Consider the following 14425-nt stretch of genomic DNA (forward strand, 5'->3'; position numbering starts at 1 on the left):
ACGGTCGTAGCCAATCGCCTTCTTGCAGCTAATTGTGCTCGCTCGTGCTCAGCGGCTCTCCAGCTCGACAGTCGGCGGCCTGGCAGACAGGCCATCCGCGCACGTCCGATTCCGGACCCCTTCTGCTGCGAATGCTGTTGTGGGGTCTATTTTTTGCTTCTTTTCAGCATCCGTTGACCTCCCCGATTCCCCCGTCTTGTCTGGTGAGGGTTGTCGGTTGCGCGATCGACAGGGGATCTGATGTCCCGATGCGGGCGGGTTGTCCCCCGGCAAACGTGACAGGTCGACGGCCCCCGTCCCCCTCAAACCGCAGCAGTCAGCAGAGACGACCGGCTGCTTTTATTACCCAGCCGTAATCATTTGGTTCTCTCTCTGCCGCCGCGGTAATCAGAAAGATCATACGGACAAAGAGAAACCGCGAGAAAGAGTGAGGGACTTCTCTTTTACACATGTGCACAGATGAACAGATGCACAGATGAACCCCTGCCTTTGACGCAGCATCGTTCCAATCTCCAGCTTGTCTGGGGAGATTTTAAGACCCCTGCATTGCACGTCACACTCTGCATTAGGATCCGGCCATGTCCTGACGGTTGTCGGATGCAGACCGAGCGCCTCTCTATCATTGTTACCGGAGGAGGTGGTCTAATGTACTGTGCATGTTATTACAAATGCGATATTAATCCCTAAGCTCTATCACAACAGGCACAAACAGTGCGCAGTTTATTTGAAGTGCATGCATGCGTGTTTTCCACGGGTGTGCAAGTGTGTTTGGATTAAGATTCTGCTTCTTTTTTTTTTTTTTTTTTTTTTTTTTTTTTTTAAGTACCATGCCTGGTTTTTAAAAGACTGATTAGATAATGAAGTCTGTTGGAGTGAAGAGTAGACGCACATTGCTTATTATTAGCGCCTTGTCGCCTAAACCACCTGTAATAACTCCCATGTAATATCTCCTAGTTTCCTTGTCTCCCCGACCTGCCATGTTTAAGTACCGTCATGTACTCTGTCATCCGTCAGGCTAATTATGTTCGCGGACGCACACAATCCTGTAACCTGGTTATGACCCATGCCAACACAGAAAACCTCCCTTCCCCAACGTGTTATCAACCAGCCATTACTCTGCAGAGACCTGGTAGAGGTTGCCGAAGCAATTATCACCGATCTGCTCCGCACGCCATCTTGGGAGCGTCACGACGCACAGGGCCCCCGTGGTCTGCAGGAGGTTCGGCAGCCCCCCCTGCCGTAACAAGCCTTGCGGCTCCTCCACCTGGCGTGGAGGTCAAAATGCACATGGGACATCCCGCCACCCCACCCACACGCCGCACCATCCAAAGCAGCACTCCCAATCCCCCATTGTACACTCCACAACACACCGCACCACCCATCCCACTAACCACACACCCCACTACACCATGATCCCCACTCTGCCTTTCCGTTCCTCTTTATTTTTAAGGGGGTGGGGGGGCAGACCTCCGAATGCCCCGCCTTACTCCTCCCAGCCCCTGAGCACTGACCTGCCTGCCAGGCGGGTGTGCGGAGTGTATTTTGGTAAGATCAATGATGAATGTCTGAGCGCATTATAGTGAGCAAAAAACAATTATGCTCTTAGCTGGGCGAGTTGGCTTTTACCCCACGCGATCAATCCAGGCACGACGGAGCTGAGAGCTAAGGGCCACATAATGAATTGTTATCAAGTGAAGGAAAAGCATCTCCGCAGACGCCAATACAAATTAGCCGACACCACCAGAGTGAGGCCGAAATGCGCAGGTGCCTGTGCAGGACGAGACAGTATCGCTCTACGTGGTTGGTACTAATCCAGCAATACAGTTTACTGTTGAGCTTGTGTGTGTGTGTGTGTGTGTGTCTGTATTGCACACACCAGCTGTTAACCTTAGGCGATTCTTGTCAAATGAAGTAAACTCTGGCAATAGTTTCAAGTTTCAAGTTTGGTTTATTTGTCACATACATAGTCATACACAGTATAACTCGCAGTGAAATGGTTGAGTGCTCTGTCCAAACTGAGGAAAAAGAAAAACAGGGGTGCATAGAGAAATATATATCTATATATATACAAAAATATATTAACAATGTATGTACAATATATGTATATTATGTTTATATACACAATGTACAATGTATATATGATATGTATATATGTATGTACACAATGTACAGTCCCATCTTGTAATTGACAACTCAGTGTGAAAAAATCCAGTTCTCCGGAGGCTTGTAACGTATCTGTTACAAGCCTGTAACATGTCTGTAACATATCAAGTGAGGGCGCTAGAGAGCACTTCCCACTGCGCTCCCTCTTCTCGTGTTGGCAAAGGAGTAGTTGGAATGCATTTAATGTTGAGCCCCCCAACTCCCTCCCCCCACCCCCACCCCCCCTAGGTATGCCATGTTTTGAACTGCCAGGTGGGTCTTTAGGTTTATCTCACTCAAGCTCCCTGACTGCGCGAGTGTGTTAGATAAAGGACTGGCCAGCCTGAGAGAACAGGCGTGTAGTGAGGGAGAGCGACAGAAAGCCTCCCTCTTTGAGCGCACGGAGCTCTGTTACCACCATACCACAAAGAAGCCAATTTTCCTCGACAGCTAAGTGCCTTCTCAAATGTGAAAGTGGAAAATTGGACCTGGTGTGTTGTTTGGGAATCAGAGTAGTGGCGATGAAAGCACGAACATTAACTTGTTCTGCACTTGCTGCAGCTGTGGGAATTCTACCGTTTGTCAGCAAAAGTGTTATTGCTGCATCGCATTGATTTATGGATCGCAGGGCTTTGGAAACATATGGCTAGCCTTAGACAATGCTAAAGACCACTAAAGATCATTATTGGTAAGTTCTGTCTGATGGGGTGGGTGGTTTAACCTTTTGCCCCATAGATTATCACTCCTTCCTCTCACCCTGTGAGACATTTTACTGAAACAAGAAGTGCCTCATCATCCAGCGGGCAGGTGGGGGGGGCTTGTGAGGGGGTTGGGGTGGATGTAATCTAGCAGGTTTCCTGGTCATAAAGCACAGATCTAATCATCAGAACACTGGCCTAATCTGGAGTATGAAAATTCCTGAAACTGTTCCTAGAGGATTAAACTGATGTACCTAGAGGATTAATCTGACTTCTTAAAATATACATGTGGTACGTTTAACACTATGAATCTTATCATGAATCTTTCATTTCTTATAGCCTGCATAGACCCACATTCCTAGTATCGTATAGTATCGTATTCCTTAATGTATGTGATTAGAAATCCATCCATGTCATTAATGTGCAGGCAATATCAAAACATTTTCCAATTCAAGGCTTTATTTAATAGTTATTGTTATAAATGATGATTATTGTTATTTTTATTAACAATAATAATAATAATAATTGGCTATATGATGATACTTTGTACCCTACATCAAATTTGCACAAGGCATGTCACTTCATGTCATTGTCTTTTAATCAACCTTCAGTAAGATCAACCTTCATGTGACACCACATCCTGACCCTGCTACAGTCTGGCCCACTACAGGTCTAGAGCCAGGGCCAAGATAGAAACACAGTGCCGGTTCCAGTGCTCAAAACCATCGTCTTCCCCTCGTTTGCATTTCAAAAAGGCAGTACAAGCTTTTCATTACTGAAAAAAAAAAAAAAAAAAAAAAAAAGGTTTTCAAATTTGTTTTATGTCATGCAAATATTTAATACCCCTACCAATTTGCAAATTATCTGTAAACTCATTTACAGTATAACCCTGACTTCATGTATCATTATGAATCATAATTGTGGCTCCCTTCTTACACAGAAACATTTTTTTCATATATGCAGCCTTTCATGCACCTGCGACTTTGAACACATGTAGACCTTATGCCATATAACTTAATGTCAGATATTCAAAATCCTCACATGCACAACCTGTGGAAATGAGTCGTCTTCCTGTACATTTTCTTTATTGTCAACACTGTTTATTACCTTTGGATTACATAGGCTATATTATAATTGAAAGTGATCACAGTCAACCCAAATTAAAAGGGCAGAAACCAATGAAATAGCTGATATGTGTTGAATGACTAATGACTTTGAAAGTATGAATAGTCTGCATGTGTAAATGTTCATTGCAGTTTCTGACAGGGTGCAATGAACAGCTCTAGGATTTTTTTGTTCGCATCCATGTTGAGTGCAGTTTTTAGTGGCTTACAAAGTTAACCATGAGCATGCTTTAGTTAAGTTCAGTCTGACTTCGATCAGTGAGATTTAAAGCAGCTGTTCTGGAACCGATAACTCTGGGTATGTTAAGTTAGGTCAACTTAGAGATTCAATTTAAAGTTTGTTAAACTCACTTTCTGAAATACGCCCTCAGCAGAGCAGAACCCACCCCCCACAGTGCTTTGTTTGTAATGAAAGTTCATAGAGCACTGAAATGAAGTCACCGGTTGCAAATACATTCTTACAAATTATGTGACAAATGGTATGACCGCCTGTGCTTTGTGTAGTAGATGCACTAAAGCCTGAAAATTTTATGTTATCACCTGTCTGCCTGTGGTTAAGTGTCTAGAGTATTATGTGCTTAAAAGACCCCAGCTGGCTATTATTTAAATACAAACAAATACTAGTAATTCCAAATATGTCAAAAACTGCTGTAAATACAGTGCTTTCTCCTGCCTGTATACTAAACAGAAATGTTTATGCTTATTCTATTACAAAGTATTGAAATGACAGCAAAACTGATAAACAACACCAGCATAACAAATTACACAGTATCACATTTGAACTAATTCCACGTTAGGAATAGCCAAGCAACTGTAAAATCCGACATGCATGTCTCAGACCTTCTCAGAGAAAAACTCTCCAAAACTCCCATACTCTCCATACTCCTCTTTCAGTAACAGACACAGGAGCTGAGGACTTCGTAAGGGGGTCCGTCGAGGACCTCGAGTCTGATTTCAAAGGTAAAAAGGTTCATTTAGCGAGCTAACGAGAGAACCTGCAGTGTGGCACTCCCCATGTCTCGCTCTGAGCCATGAGGCCTCACTCACCCTAATGCACTGCGTCTAATTCAGATGAAGAGCTGGCTGGAGGCAGCCCAAGGAGCTCCACACTGAAAATTGGTTTCTTTTTTTTGGGGGGGGGGGTGAATATGGGTTTATTTCATTCAGAATGGAAAATGGCTTCCTCACTCAAGACATTTGTAACATTGTAAGAATAATGTCATAGTGAACTGGAATGGGCTGTTATTCCTGGGGATCGTTCAGTGCAGAGAGAAGCATGACAGATCATTATTTTATCAACCTGGTCCTTCTGGAATGAACGGCCAACCACAAAGTTACAGAGGTTCTGATGCCAAAGCACCGTAAAGCGTGAATTGTAAGATTTTAGGCAAACTCCTGTGATCCGATGCGAATCTAAAATGCGCTGCAATACTGAGGCTTTATACTCACTTCCTCTCTCAGGGTTTGTAAATAAACAAGCAGTGTTTGTTAGTAAGCAGTATAAATCATCAATAACTAGCTTTCCAAGTAAAGGTTTTTGTGTATATGTGACTAACATTCCCTCATTTCTCAGGTATTTACACCACCATAGCCATAACAGTTGTGCTTCTTGTCTTATGATGGAGTCATATAAAATTGCCAAACCTCTTCCATGTCCCACAAACGCTCCCAGTCAGCATAGGGTCATGCACTGTAAAAACTAAGCACCGCTTTCCCCTAAATGGTTGTTTGCTCTCAGGAGCTTGTGAAGTGCGCGCGCACATGTTGAGAACAGCAGCAGCTGGCGACCCAAAGGTTCCCTGCGGTGGAAACCGTAAAAGCCACCCAGAGAGAGGTCCGGCCCACCTGACGGGGGAGTCGAGAACGCACGAGCCCTCAGTCCCATAGCTACGTCCTGACACCCTGTCACCACACACAGACTCTCATGCAGCAGAAGTAGGAAAGACAAATCAGGTCATCAAGTGGGCTTCAGAAGCAAGGTAGTCGATGAACGAATCAATGAACGCATAAACACGGTCATTTTAAACCAAAATATGATCAAATAAAATATTTTCCTACAGTCAGTAGTTTAAACTGCTGGCAAGTATTTTATTCCCCAAAGAATGTAAAGACCAAGCCCCTTAACAAAAAAATTCCCCAGACTTACTCAGACTTAATATTTTCAACCATGTACTGAACATATTTGATGGAAAAAGTGGTGAGAGGCATTTTCTGCACCAAGATGGGACAGCCAATCATTTGCTGTCAGTCAAGGACCTCAGCTTCCTTAAGTAGAGTTGTCAGACACCAAGGATGGCATTTGTGCTCATAGCCTTGCTACAGCAATTTGTTTGTCCTCCTTTCTTTTCATTTTCATCTCCATTTATTTTGTTTTCTTGTCTTTGGTGGACAAACCTGTAAAATTAGTAGTTCGCCAAGCATGTCCATATGTGAAAACATCTTCACCACTTCATGGACAAAAATCACATAAATACTCGTCAGATATGACGTCTAGTTTTTTTTGGCTCTGGGAAACTTAAGTATTCCAGCATAGCTCAAGTTACTGAAGACAGAAGAGTATCAAATGACACTTTTTGCCCCACGGTATACCAAGCAATAATGTCATAACCTCTTGACCAGTTTGGGATAAACATTTCTGCAAACACTCAATCACTTCCATGCAGTTACCAGTAGTTAGTTGGTGCTAAATGCCAGGGAATGCAAGGCACCATTTTTGAAACGCTGCCGATGGTAATTACATCGCCCAGGGAAATTGCTGTGGTGTTTGTGCTCACGGGCGCAGTACACTGAAGCCCCTCTGCCTGTGACTCACCCTGCTATCACCTCTGCTATCCCATTAGCATCAAATCCATACTGTTCTGCCCTGTGATGGCAGTCCACAACAAACATTCTATATGCACGCACGCGCACACACAAACGTGCGAATGCAGCCGGACACACAGGCAGGCAGCCAGCCATTACATGTCATGGGGAAAACACCCAGTCTTATCTGTTGGAATGCTGTACCAACAGAGATGGCTTAAATTCCACCAGGCTCCCCAATACATTAGCTCCTTCTCAGAGTAGACTGAATTACTTGGTGTTTTTAAATAAACATATTAAAGATTTAGACCAGTAATTGAGACTGCAGACACTAAAGAATGAGCAGGCTTAAGTGTGTGATGTAACTTTAAGATACTTGCATTAAGATCAATCATTGCTCCCAGACTTAACCTCAATTATTTAGCGTCTCCTTAGAAACCCTCCATGCATTATTCACGCGCATGAATTCTAATTTTAGTTTTCCGTTTGGGAACGGCATGGCAGATATGCGCTGTATGTCTGTGACGGCTCGTGTTCGAGTCTGTGTGTGTGTGAGAGAGGAAGCTTGTATGTGCACACATTTGAGAGTGTGTGTGTGTGTGTGTGTGTGTGTGTGTGTGTGTGTGTGTGTGTGTGTGTGTGTGTGAAGGCCCTCCATTACATCCCCAGCACTGTATTTGCAATCCACAAATTGGGTTTACATTTACACAACACAGTGGGGAGGAGATAGCATCAGGTAACCAGAAGAGCCACCTGTATCATGTGCCTCGTGCCATAATCCTTCTTCCCTATGCCATAAAAAGCACACATGCGGTATCACTCTGTGTGTGTGTGTGTGTGTGTGTGTGTGTGTGCGCGCGCGGGTGTGTGCGTGTGAATCCTGTGCCCTATGCTGGCTGAAAGCCATGTGTTACTGAGTCAAAGTAGCTGGTTGTCTTCCTGCACCAACCATAGCAGGGCAGTATCTGGGTCGCCACCCATCACATGGGGGCGTGGCCTTATGACTCAGCGCGGAGACAGATTGCACGCACCCAGAAGCCTGCTACTGTTCGCGCTGCCTCTGTCGCCGCCGAAGGGAGGAAGTGGCTCATTCTTTTTTGCAAATGAGGGCAAGACCTTGAGGTATTCCAGGAATCCTAAAGCACTTCCTTCCGTTCGCTGTGGCTCGGTGTTTATCTAGCGGCCGAGCTGGAGACGGATTCCCAAATTGCTTGCCATATGTGCAGTTAATTGAACTGCTGAATCGATAAGGGCTGGAGATACAGGCCTGCCGCACAGACGCTTCCGCCCGCCCCCCTTTCCCCAGATGAGAGGGGATATGTAAATTTCCCAGCCAGAGCAGTGCTTTCGGAATGGCGGCTTCGGATTAGTAGCCTCACCACAGCACATGTGCTTAACAGAGATCTTTTCTGCTGTTGGGGTGAGTTGTTTTTTTTTTTCTTCATTCAGACTGCACTGTGACGTCCTCAAGTATGTCCATTGCCTTTCTTTACCCAGTACTAACACAGACACTTAAGGCTATAATCCATTCTCTGAATTCAATCAGACACCACAAATTACTCTGCTTCTGTAAAATAACTGGTGTAGCACACAAGGCTCGGATGACTAGGATTTAAAAACTCACACAGGCACACATATACGCACTGCTCCTTCTTTGAGCTTTCATTTTATGTATTGTATTATGTATTCGTATTTACATGAATTCTCAGTGGTGACAGTGCCTCCCACTGCCACACCTCAAACTAGCGAATCCACTTTTATACCCAGTCTCATTCTGTCTCTTCCATCAGAAGCCTCTTGGCCTCTGGTGCATGCCTCCTGTTCTGGATTTACTTGGTTAATTGAGTGAAGGCTTGGTGGCTTGTGGAGTGGCACTGATTTAGTGGGCTGATGCTGCCTTGCGTTCCCGAGCCAGAGTGGCGCTGGCGCTCCTCATCCTTATCGCTCTTCGTTCAAGCTCTGGCGCTCCTCATCCTCATCACCCGGAGCTGATGTTCCGACACCTGGGTACTCGGCATGAACAAACGGCTCTGTCCACCTCTGACCCCCCACCCCCTTCCGTCCCATATTCAATGTCTCCTTCCAGATCCCCAAACGCATATCTACAGACAGTCCACTCCCTACCTCAATCAAGGACTTTTCTTTGACAGTTTTTTTGTGATTTCAATAAAACAGCATCTTACTGCGCCGATGAAAATGGTAGACTGTTGTTAGTCTTTAGGAGATAATGAATGTGTTGTTCTGATATTGTGTGTGTGTGTGTGTGTATGTGTGTGTGTGTGTGTTTTCTAGCTTGCTGGTTTCATCTATGCCTGTTACGTGGTGAAACTCATTTCAGAAGAAGAGGACAGCTGTAAGTATAAGTTTGCATTCCAGCTGTTTCTCTGTATATTAATCTTTTTTTTCTCATACAAAATCACTACGTGAGTTTGTAATGAATTCAGTGTTTAGTATTGTGTTTATCCCAAAACAAAACTTCTCCAAGAGATTTACATATAAAATTCCAATACCATTTACAAATAATAAATCCATATTCCTATGTTTATGTACAGAAGTATATACAGTATCCAATGTACCATTGTATTCCCACTGCCCACTGTTATATATTCCCACTGTTCAAATTAAAAACATCGCTGATGTTGTGGAAGTTGTTTGAGGCTTCAGCATCTTGCCGAACTACCGTTAGCATGGATATGGATACAGAGAGAGCTGTGTGAAAAAGAAAATTCTTCTGTGAGACAGAATGAAGCGAAATGCTGTCACCTGATGTTCAGTGCTTACCACTCAACCAAGGTAAGCACTATAAGGTAGTACTGTAAGTTAGCTTAGCAGGACAGGCCACCCTGGGGCGGCTTAGTTATTATCCTAACTAGCTAGCATGTGTACCTAGTGTTACATAATAAATGGGGCGAAATATAGCTAGTTGGCGTCTTCTAAAATCCGCTAAATCTGTCATTTTAGAGAAACTCGCTTCACCCAGTTAGCACGACGCATGACTGTGATTGGCAAAAACGCTGGCCAATCAACTGGCCTGAACGGACCAGCGACCGGCCAATCAACTTGCCAGCATCCTTTTTTACTGGTCCATCGGTCCATTGCTTATCTCCTGATATACTTACTGGAATAATAAAACATCGGCATAGACATCTCTCTTAGTGCCAGATCTTTAGCCTAGTTACAGTGCCCAACAAACATTTAGATTTAGACATTGCTGAATTTAAAAGATTGCTTTTATCGATCCCGAACTGCCAGCTTGTGGCCATGTGTTTTAAAGGCGAGTAATGGGAAATGGTCTCATTTGTTATATTCAGACACCGTGCTCTGCCCCGCTGCAATCACCATCCCTTTAAGAGACATGAATAGTCGGCGCCCTATTTCGACAAGATTAGAAAGCAAAATAATTAGGTCAGACGTTTGCGTTGTGCTAATGTGATATATAATTAATGTTTATTGCTTTGAGACATTTTGTAACTTGGGCTGGTGTTGACATTGTTGCTGGAATTTTGTGTTGAGGAACACAGAAAGGAAAGCCTTGGTAAGCAAGACAAGCACATCAGATCAATAGTACCCCTCTCAGTCCAATTCCTATTCTTTCGTCCTTGTCTCTCACTTATCACCAAGCAACAGAGCAAGAGAAGGAGAGTGCGATCGAGACAGATAGAGTGTGTGTGTGTGTGTGTGTATTTCAGTGTGTCGCTGAAGGTCTGTATTTGTGCGGGTAATTCAGGCATGGTCTTTGATGCTCCACTTGGTTGACCATGCTAACCTAGTCGGGCCCTCTCACTGCAATACCCTGTGTCATAATCAGGACCATTATGCCTCACTCTGGGTGCAATTAGGAACAGCCTTGTTCGGACGTGCCGTTTTTACACTACACTAAATGACTCCACACTGGGATCAGGAGTGGAGCCCCATAGCCCAAAATGGCTATTGTGCCTTAATAAAAGTGGTCAGTGTGCATGTGGATTGTGAGGTCATCACGCTAGCCGTGGTGAGCAGTTTTCTATAATGCACTGCACAGCCATGAACAAAAACAGGACCAATCAGTGGTGTTTTATTTCATTCACAAAACTGTTTCAAACCTTAACTGCCTTAACTGAGAAATTCTCTTTTTGATGGGTAAATGAATTTTGTAAACGGATGCCAAAATTTCTGCACACAACTAGCCTCTTCAGAGAGTATTATTCATACGCATGAAACTGCTGCAAAAAAAGATCTTCTTTTGCATAGTATCTTAGGTTGTCTGATGAACTTGCCTGTATATAGCCTACAAAATCCAGTTACCTCAAGTTGCAAATAAAATCTTTCGCTCTTGTACAAACAGGCTCTAATTCAATCAGCAGACATTATGCTCACTGCTGAGTAATGCAGCACGTGTCTTCATCAGTGATGTGTGGGGGGGGGGGGATTCTAGGAAATGTGCGTAATTGAAAAGCTCCTTCCTCAGTTAGCGAGAGGTTCATTGGCTGCTGGGTGCCACTGCTGGGGTTGGTGTGTGCACGTCTGCCGAGTGATTATGCCTGTCGAGGGGATATCAGGATGCTTTGATTACCTGCACGAGGGATTGTTGGGGCTGCGGGAAATTTGGCCCTCTGCACTGGAATAATGTTGTCGGGGAGGCTTTGGCGTTCCCTGACGAATGCCAGTAATATTGACGGTTTGATCCCCGAGGCATGCAGGAACACTAATCTGGCAGCCATATTGGCCATTATAGCTCTAATTAATATAGTACATGAAGTACCTCTACAGAGGTAATGAACACCTCAAACCAATCAACATGCGCACTGCATAATTACTGCTACTATCAAGGGTAATGTCCCAGGGTCCATTTAAAGAAAGGACAGTATTTAAAAGGATTCCGCCCCCGAGACCAAAACCAGGCAAGAGAGCCGGTGGGGTGGAGGTGGGGCCTAGGGGATTGTGGGGCTGGCCTCATCGGGAGGACAGGGAGTGGCTGCTGGTTTAGCCAAGGTGCAGGGAAGTGTCTTTGCTCATGTAAGGAAATTAGGAGGCACGCCTCCCCATGGGGATACGCCATTGGGTTTGTGGCTGCACGGAGGCGGGGTCCCTGGAAGCAATTAGCGTCACGCCGCGCGCTACTTACGACTCTCAGAGACACGGGAATGGCACAGGCGGAAGACAAAGCTCTCCGACTCCAGCTGCTGTGCAGTGCCGAGGCCTGGGTCACCTCCAGCCCCGCGTCAGACCTCTCGATCATTGCCAGAAGCTGCCATTTTAGTGGAATCGATGTTAGAAGTCCATTTGTTGAGGTGGAGGAGGTGAAGGCATTTATATTTGAATGTTAATAGTGTAGCTTAAGGCCTCAGGCCTGCACACTGTCCTCATGCCCACAGCCATTAGTGCATGGTATCTGTTTTTTGTTTTTTTTACTTCATTATTGAAGTAGTGATCCCAGTATTTGCCATTAGCTTGGCAAGGCCAGCCAGGGGGCATTTAGCCATTAGAAGGGTCTGAGCTATTTGCTACGTTAAAAGAAAAGGGAGGGAGGCAGAAATGTAAAAGCATTCGCTTTCCTTCAGCATGCTTTATAACATTTAGCTCACAGAATAATGCACTATAAGACTCATCTATTCATCAGATACTTGCTGCATGGATTTAGCCTGCAGACGTGATGCCTTATAAGCCTGCCTGTCCATTCTATCCTCACACCGTGTTGTGCTGTCTCTACTCTGGTGTGTCTCGCTTCTGGTTCGTTAAGTGCATCGCCATGCACAGACAGTACAGATGCCATGCTTATGACTGTGCTGCTGTCGAACGCGACGGAAAGAGAAACCGCCCGCGCCAGACTGGCCATCAGCTACGGTGCCGGCTGCCTCTGAACCGTAGAGCTCTCCGGATGGATCGGCTGGCATGAGTTGTAAGGCTGACCTCTGCAGGCCCCTCGATAACGCTGATCAAAACACAACGTTCCAAATGCACAACAGGGCCCAAGATGGACTGTAGGGTTTCGGGGGGGGTTGTATGCCCTCCCCCAGAAATATATATAAATATATCATCGTCTTTAATCTTTGCTTCTCTTCCTGTTTAAAATATGCTAGAGAGCCACTCTGCTAATTCTGCCCCTTATCTCCGGCGTTCATTTGTGCGGGAAGCTGGCCTTTTGCTGGGGACGCGCTGGATCCTTATCGCTCTGTAGTACCTCAGTGTCTTTGTGGAAAGGCCAGATATGGGCAGCTAAGGGGTGGGCTGGGCCGTGAAACAGCTGGCCGGCAGGGGGCCGAGAAGCCTGTGGCTAATCCTGCTGCTAGGCGGTACTTTAGGGCGTCCGCTAATCCAGCGGACCATGGTCCGACAGCTCCTCGCCACTGATATCACCCTCTTCCAGCCCCGCCGAGGGCCCCAGCCATCGAGCGGCCGCTCCTCGGGATTATTACACAGATGGATACACATGGATGCAAATACACACAAACGTTCACTAACACGCGCTTGTGCTCAAACACACACACACACACACACACACACACACACACACACACACACACATAGGGATAAATGGTTAGATGAAATATTATTCATATAGTAATCCTCAGTCTTTCTCTTTCTCTCTGTCTCTTTGTCTCTTTCTTTTTCTGTTTTCATTTGTCATGCATTTGCTTCCAGTTGATTTTATAGGTGGGTTCGACTCCTATGGTTACCAAGGACCACAGAAGACATCTCATTTGCAACTACAACCAATGTATATGTAAGTACTGGAAACACCAGTCCACTGCTACAAACCTGATCAAGTTCCTAAAATAGTCCTTTGTTGATACTCTCCCGTTTCCTCGTCTAGTGCCAGCAAAAATCCCAAAGCATGCAGAGACCCCAGGGTTATTCTACTGGTTCCAGTGTTTTGATTTCAGCTGGGTAGAAAATCCAGCTACTGAGTACATGTGTCCATGGGGATACAATAAGCTTGGCTGTGGTCTCCAGCTTGCTGCCTTTTCTTGCTGATCCGCCTCCAGACTCGTGTATCGCCTTGTTCTGAGTCACTGTTGCTGTGTCTGGGTGCGGAATGCTCGCTGCTTTCCTCCCCAGACACAAATTGGGCGTAGTGAGCTACCGGTGGAGTGGGCAATGAGAGGCAGACGGCAGAAGAGACAGCAGAATAAAACCCCTCAGAGGTCCGCTGCTCACCGTACAGTCCGAGGAAAATAATATCGCCGTCGGTCTACCTCAGATAACGGTCTGGGTCAACTTGGAGGGGTGAGAGTGTTTGCTCAGTGTTCGTCGACAGCTTAAAAGTTTATGAGGACTTGGTTTGATGCGCAGAGGTGGGCTCGCTTAGTCCCTGGGGAGATTTGAAAGGATTTGGCTTATTGACACTGACGTGCCAGTGATGGGTATATGTACACTGGGTCTTCTCCAGTCTATAGTGTGCCCAATTATCGCAGAGAGAAAAACAGACCACAGCACTCCTGAGCTGAAGCTGTCTTTGTTTATTTCCAGAGAACTGGTTGATTAAATAGTGCTTTCGAATAAGGCATGGGATGTCTTTGATGGCTTGCTGGGAACACTGGAAATGAGACTGCAGTAGCAAAAGCCGTTTTTGTGGAAAAAGCACATCGTGGCAGCTCGTTGTCCTTGACGAAGGATGCACCAACTTTCTAATGTAACGCAGACAGTGTAAATTCCACGGCTTGCATCACCCAGTCACCC

At 45.4% G+C, this 14425-nt stretch overlaps 1 protein-coding gene across 3 annotated transcripts in view; it reads left to right on the forward strand.

The window, feature by feature from the left end:
* The window catches only part of nkain2 (sodium/potassium transporting ATPase interacting 2), a 97970-nt gene that overhangs the window by 79631 nt on the left and 3914 nt on the right, over positions 1–14425 (forward strand). For 2 of the 3 annotated variants that reach the window (XM_035524320.1, XM_035524322.1), the window contains 2 exons: positions 9059–9119; positions 13388–13469. In XM_035524320.1, the coding sequence (XP_035380213.1) occupies positions 9059–9119; positions 13388–13469 (143 nt within the window). Of the gene's footprint in view, positions 1–9058; positions 9120–13387; positions 13474–14425 lie in introns of those variants that run through there. The other variant, XM_035524321.1, reaches the window with a different exon arrangement.

Source organism: Electrophorus electricus, chromosome 3, assembly GCF_013358815.1.
Source record: "Electrophorus electricus isolate fEleEle1 chromosome 3, fEleEle1.pri, whole genome shotgun sequence".
Lineage (NCBI taxonomy): Eukaryota > Metazoa > Chordata > Actinopteri > Gymnotiformes > Gymnotidae > Electrophorus > Electrophorus electricus.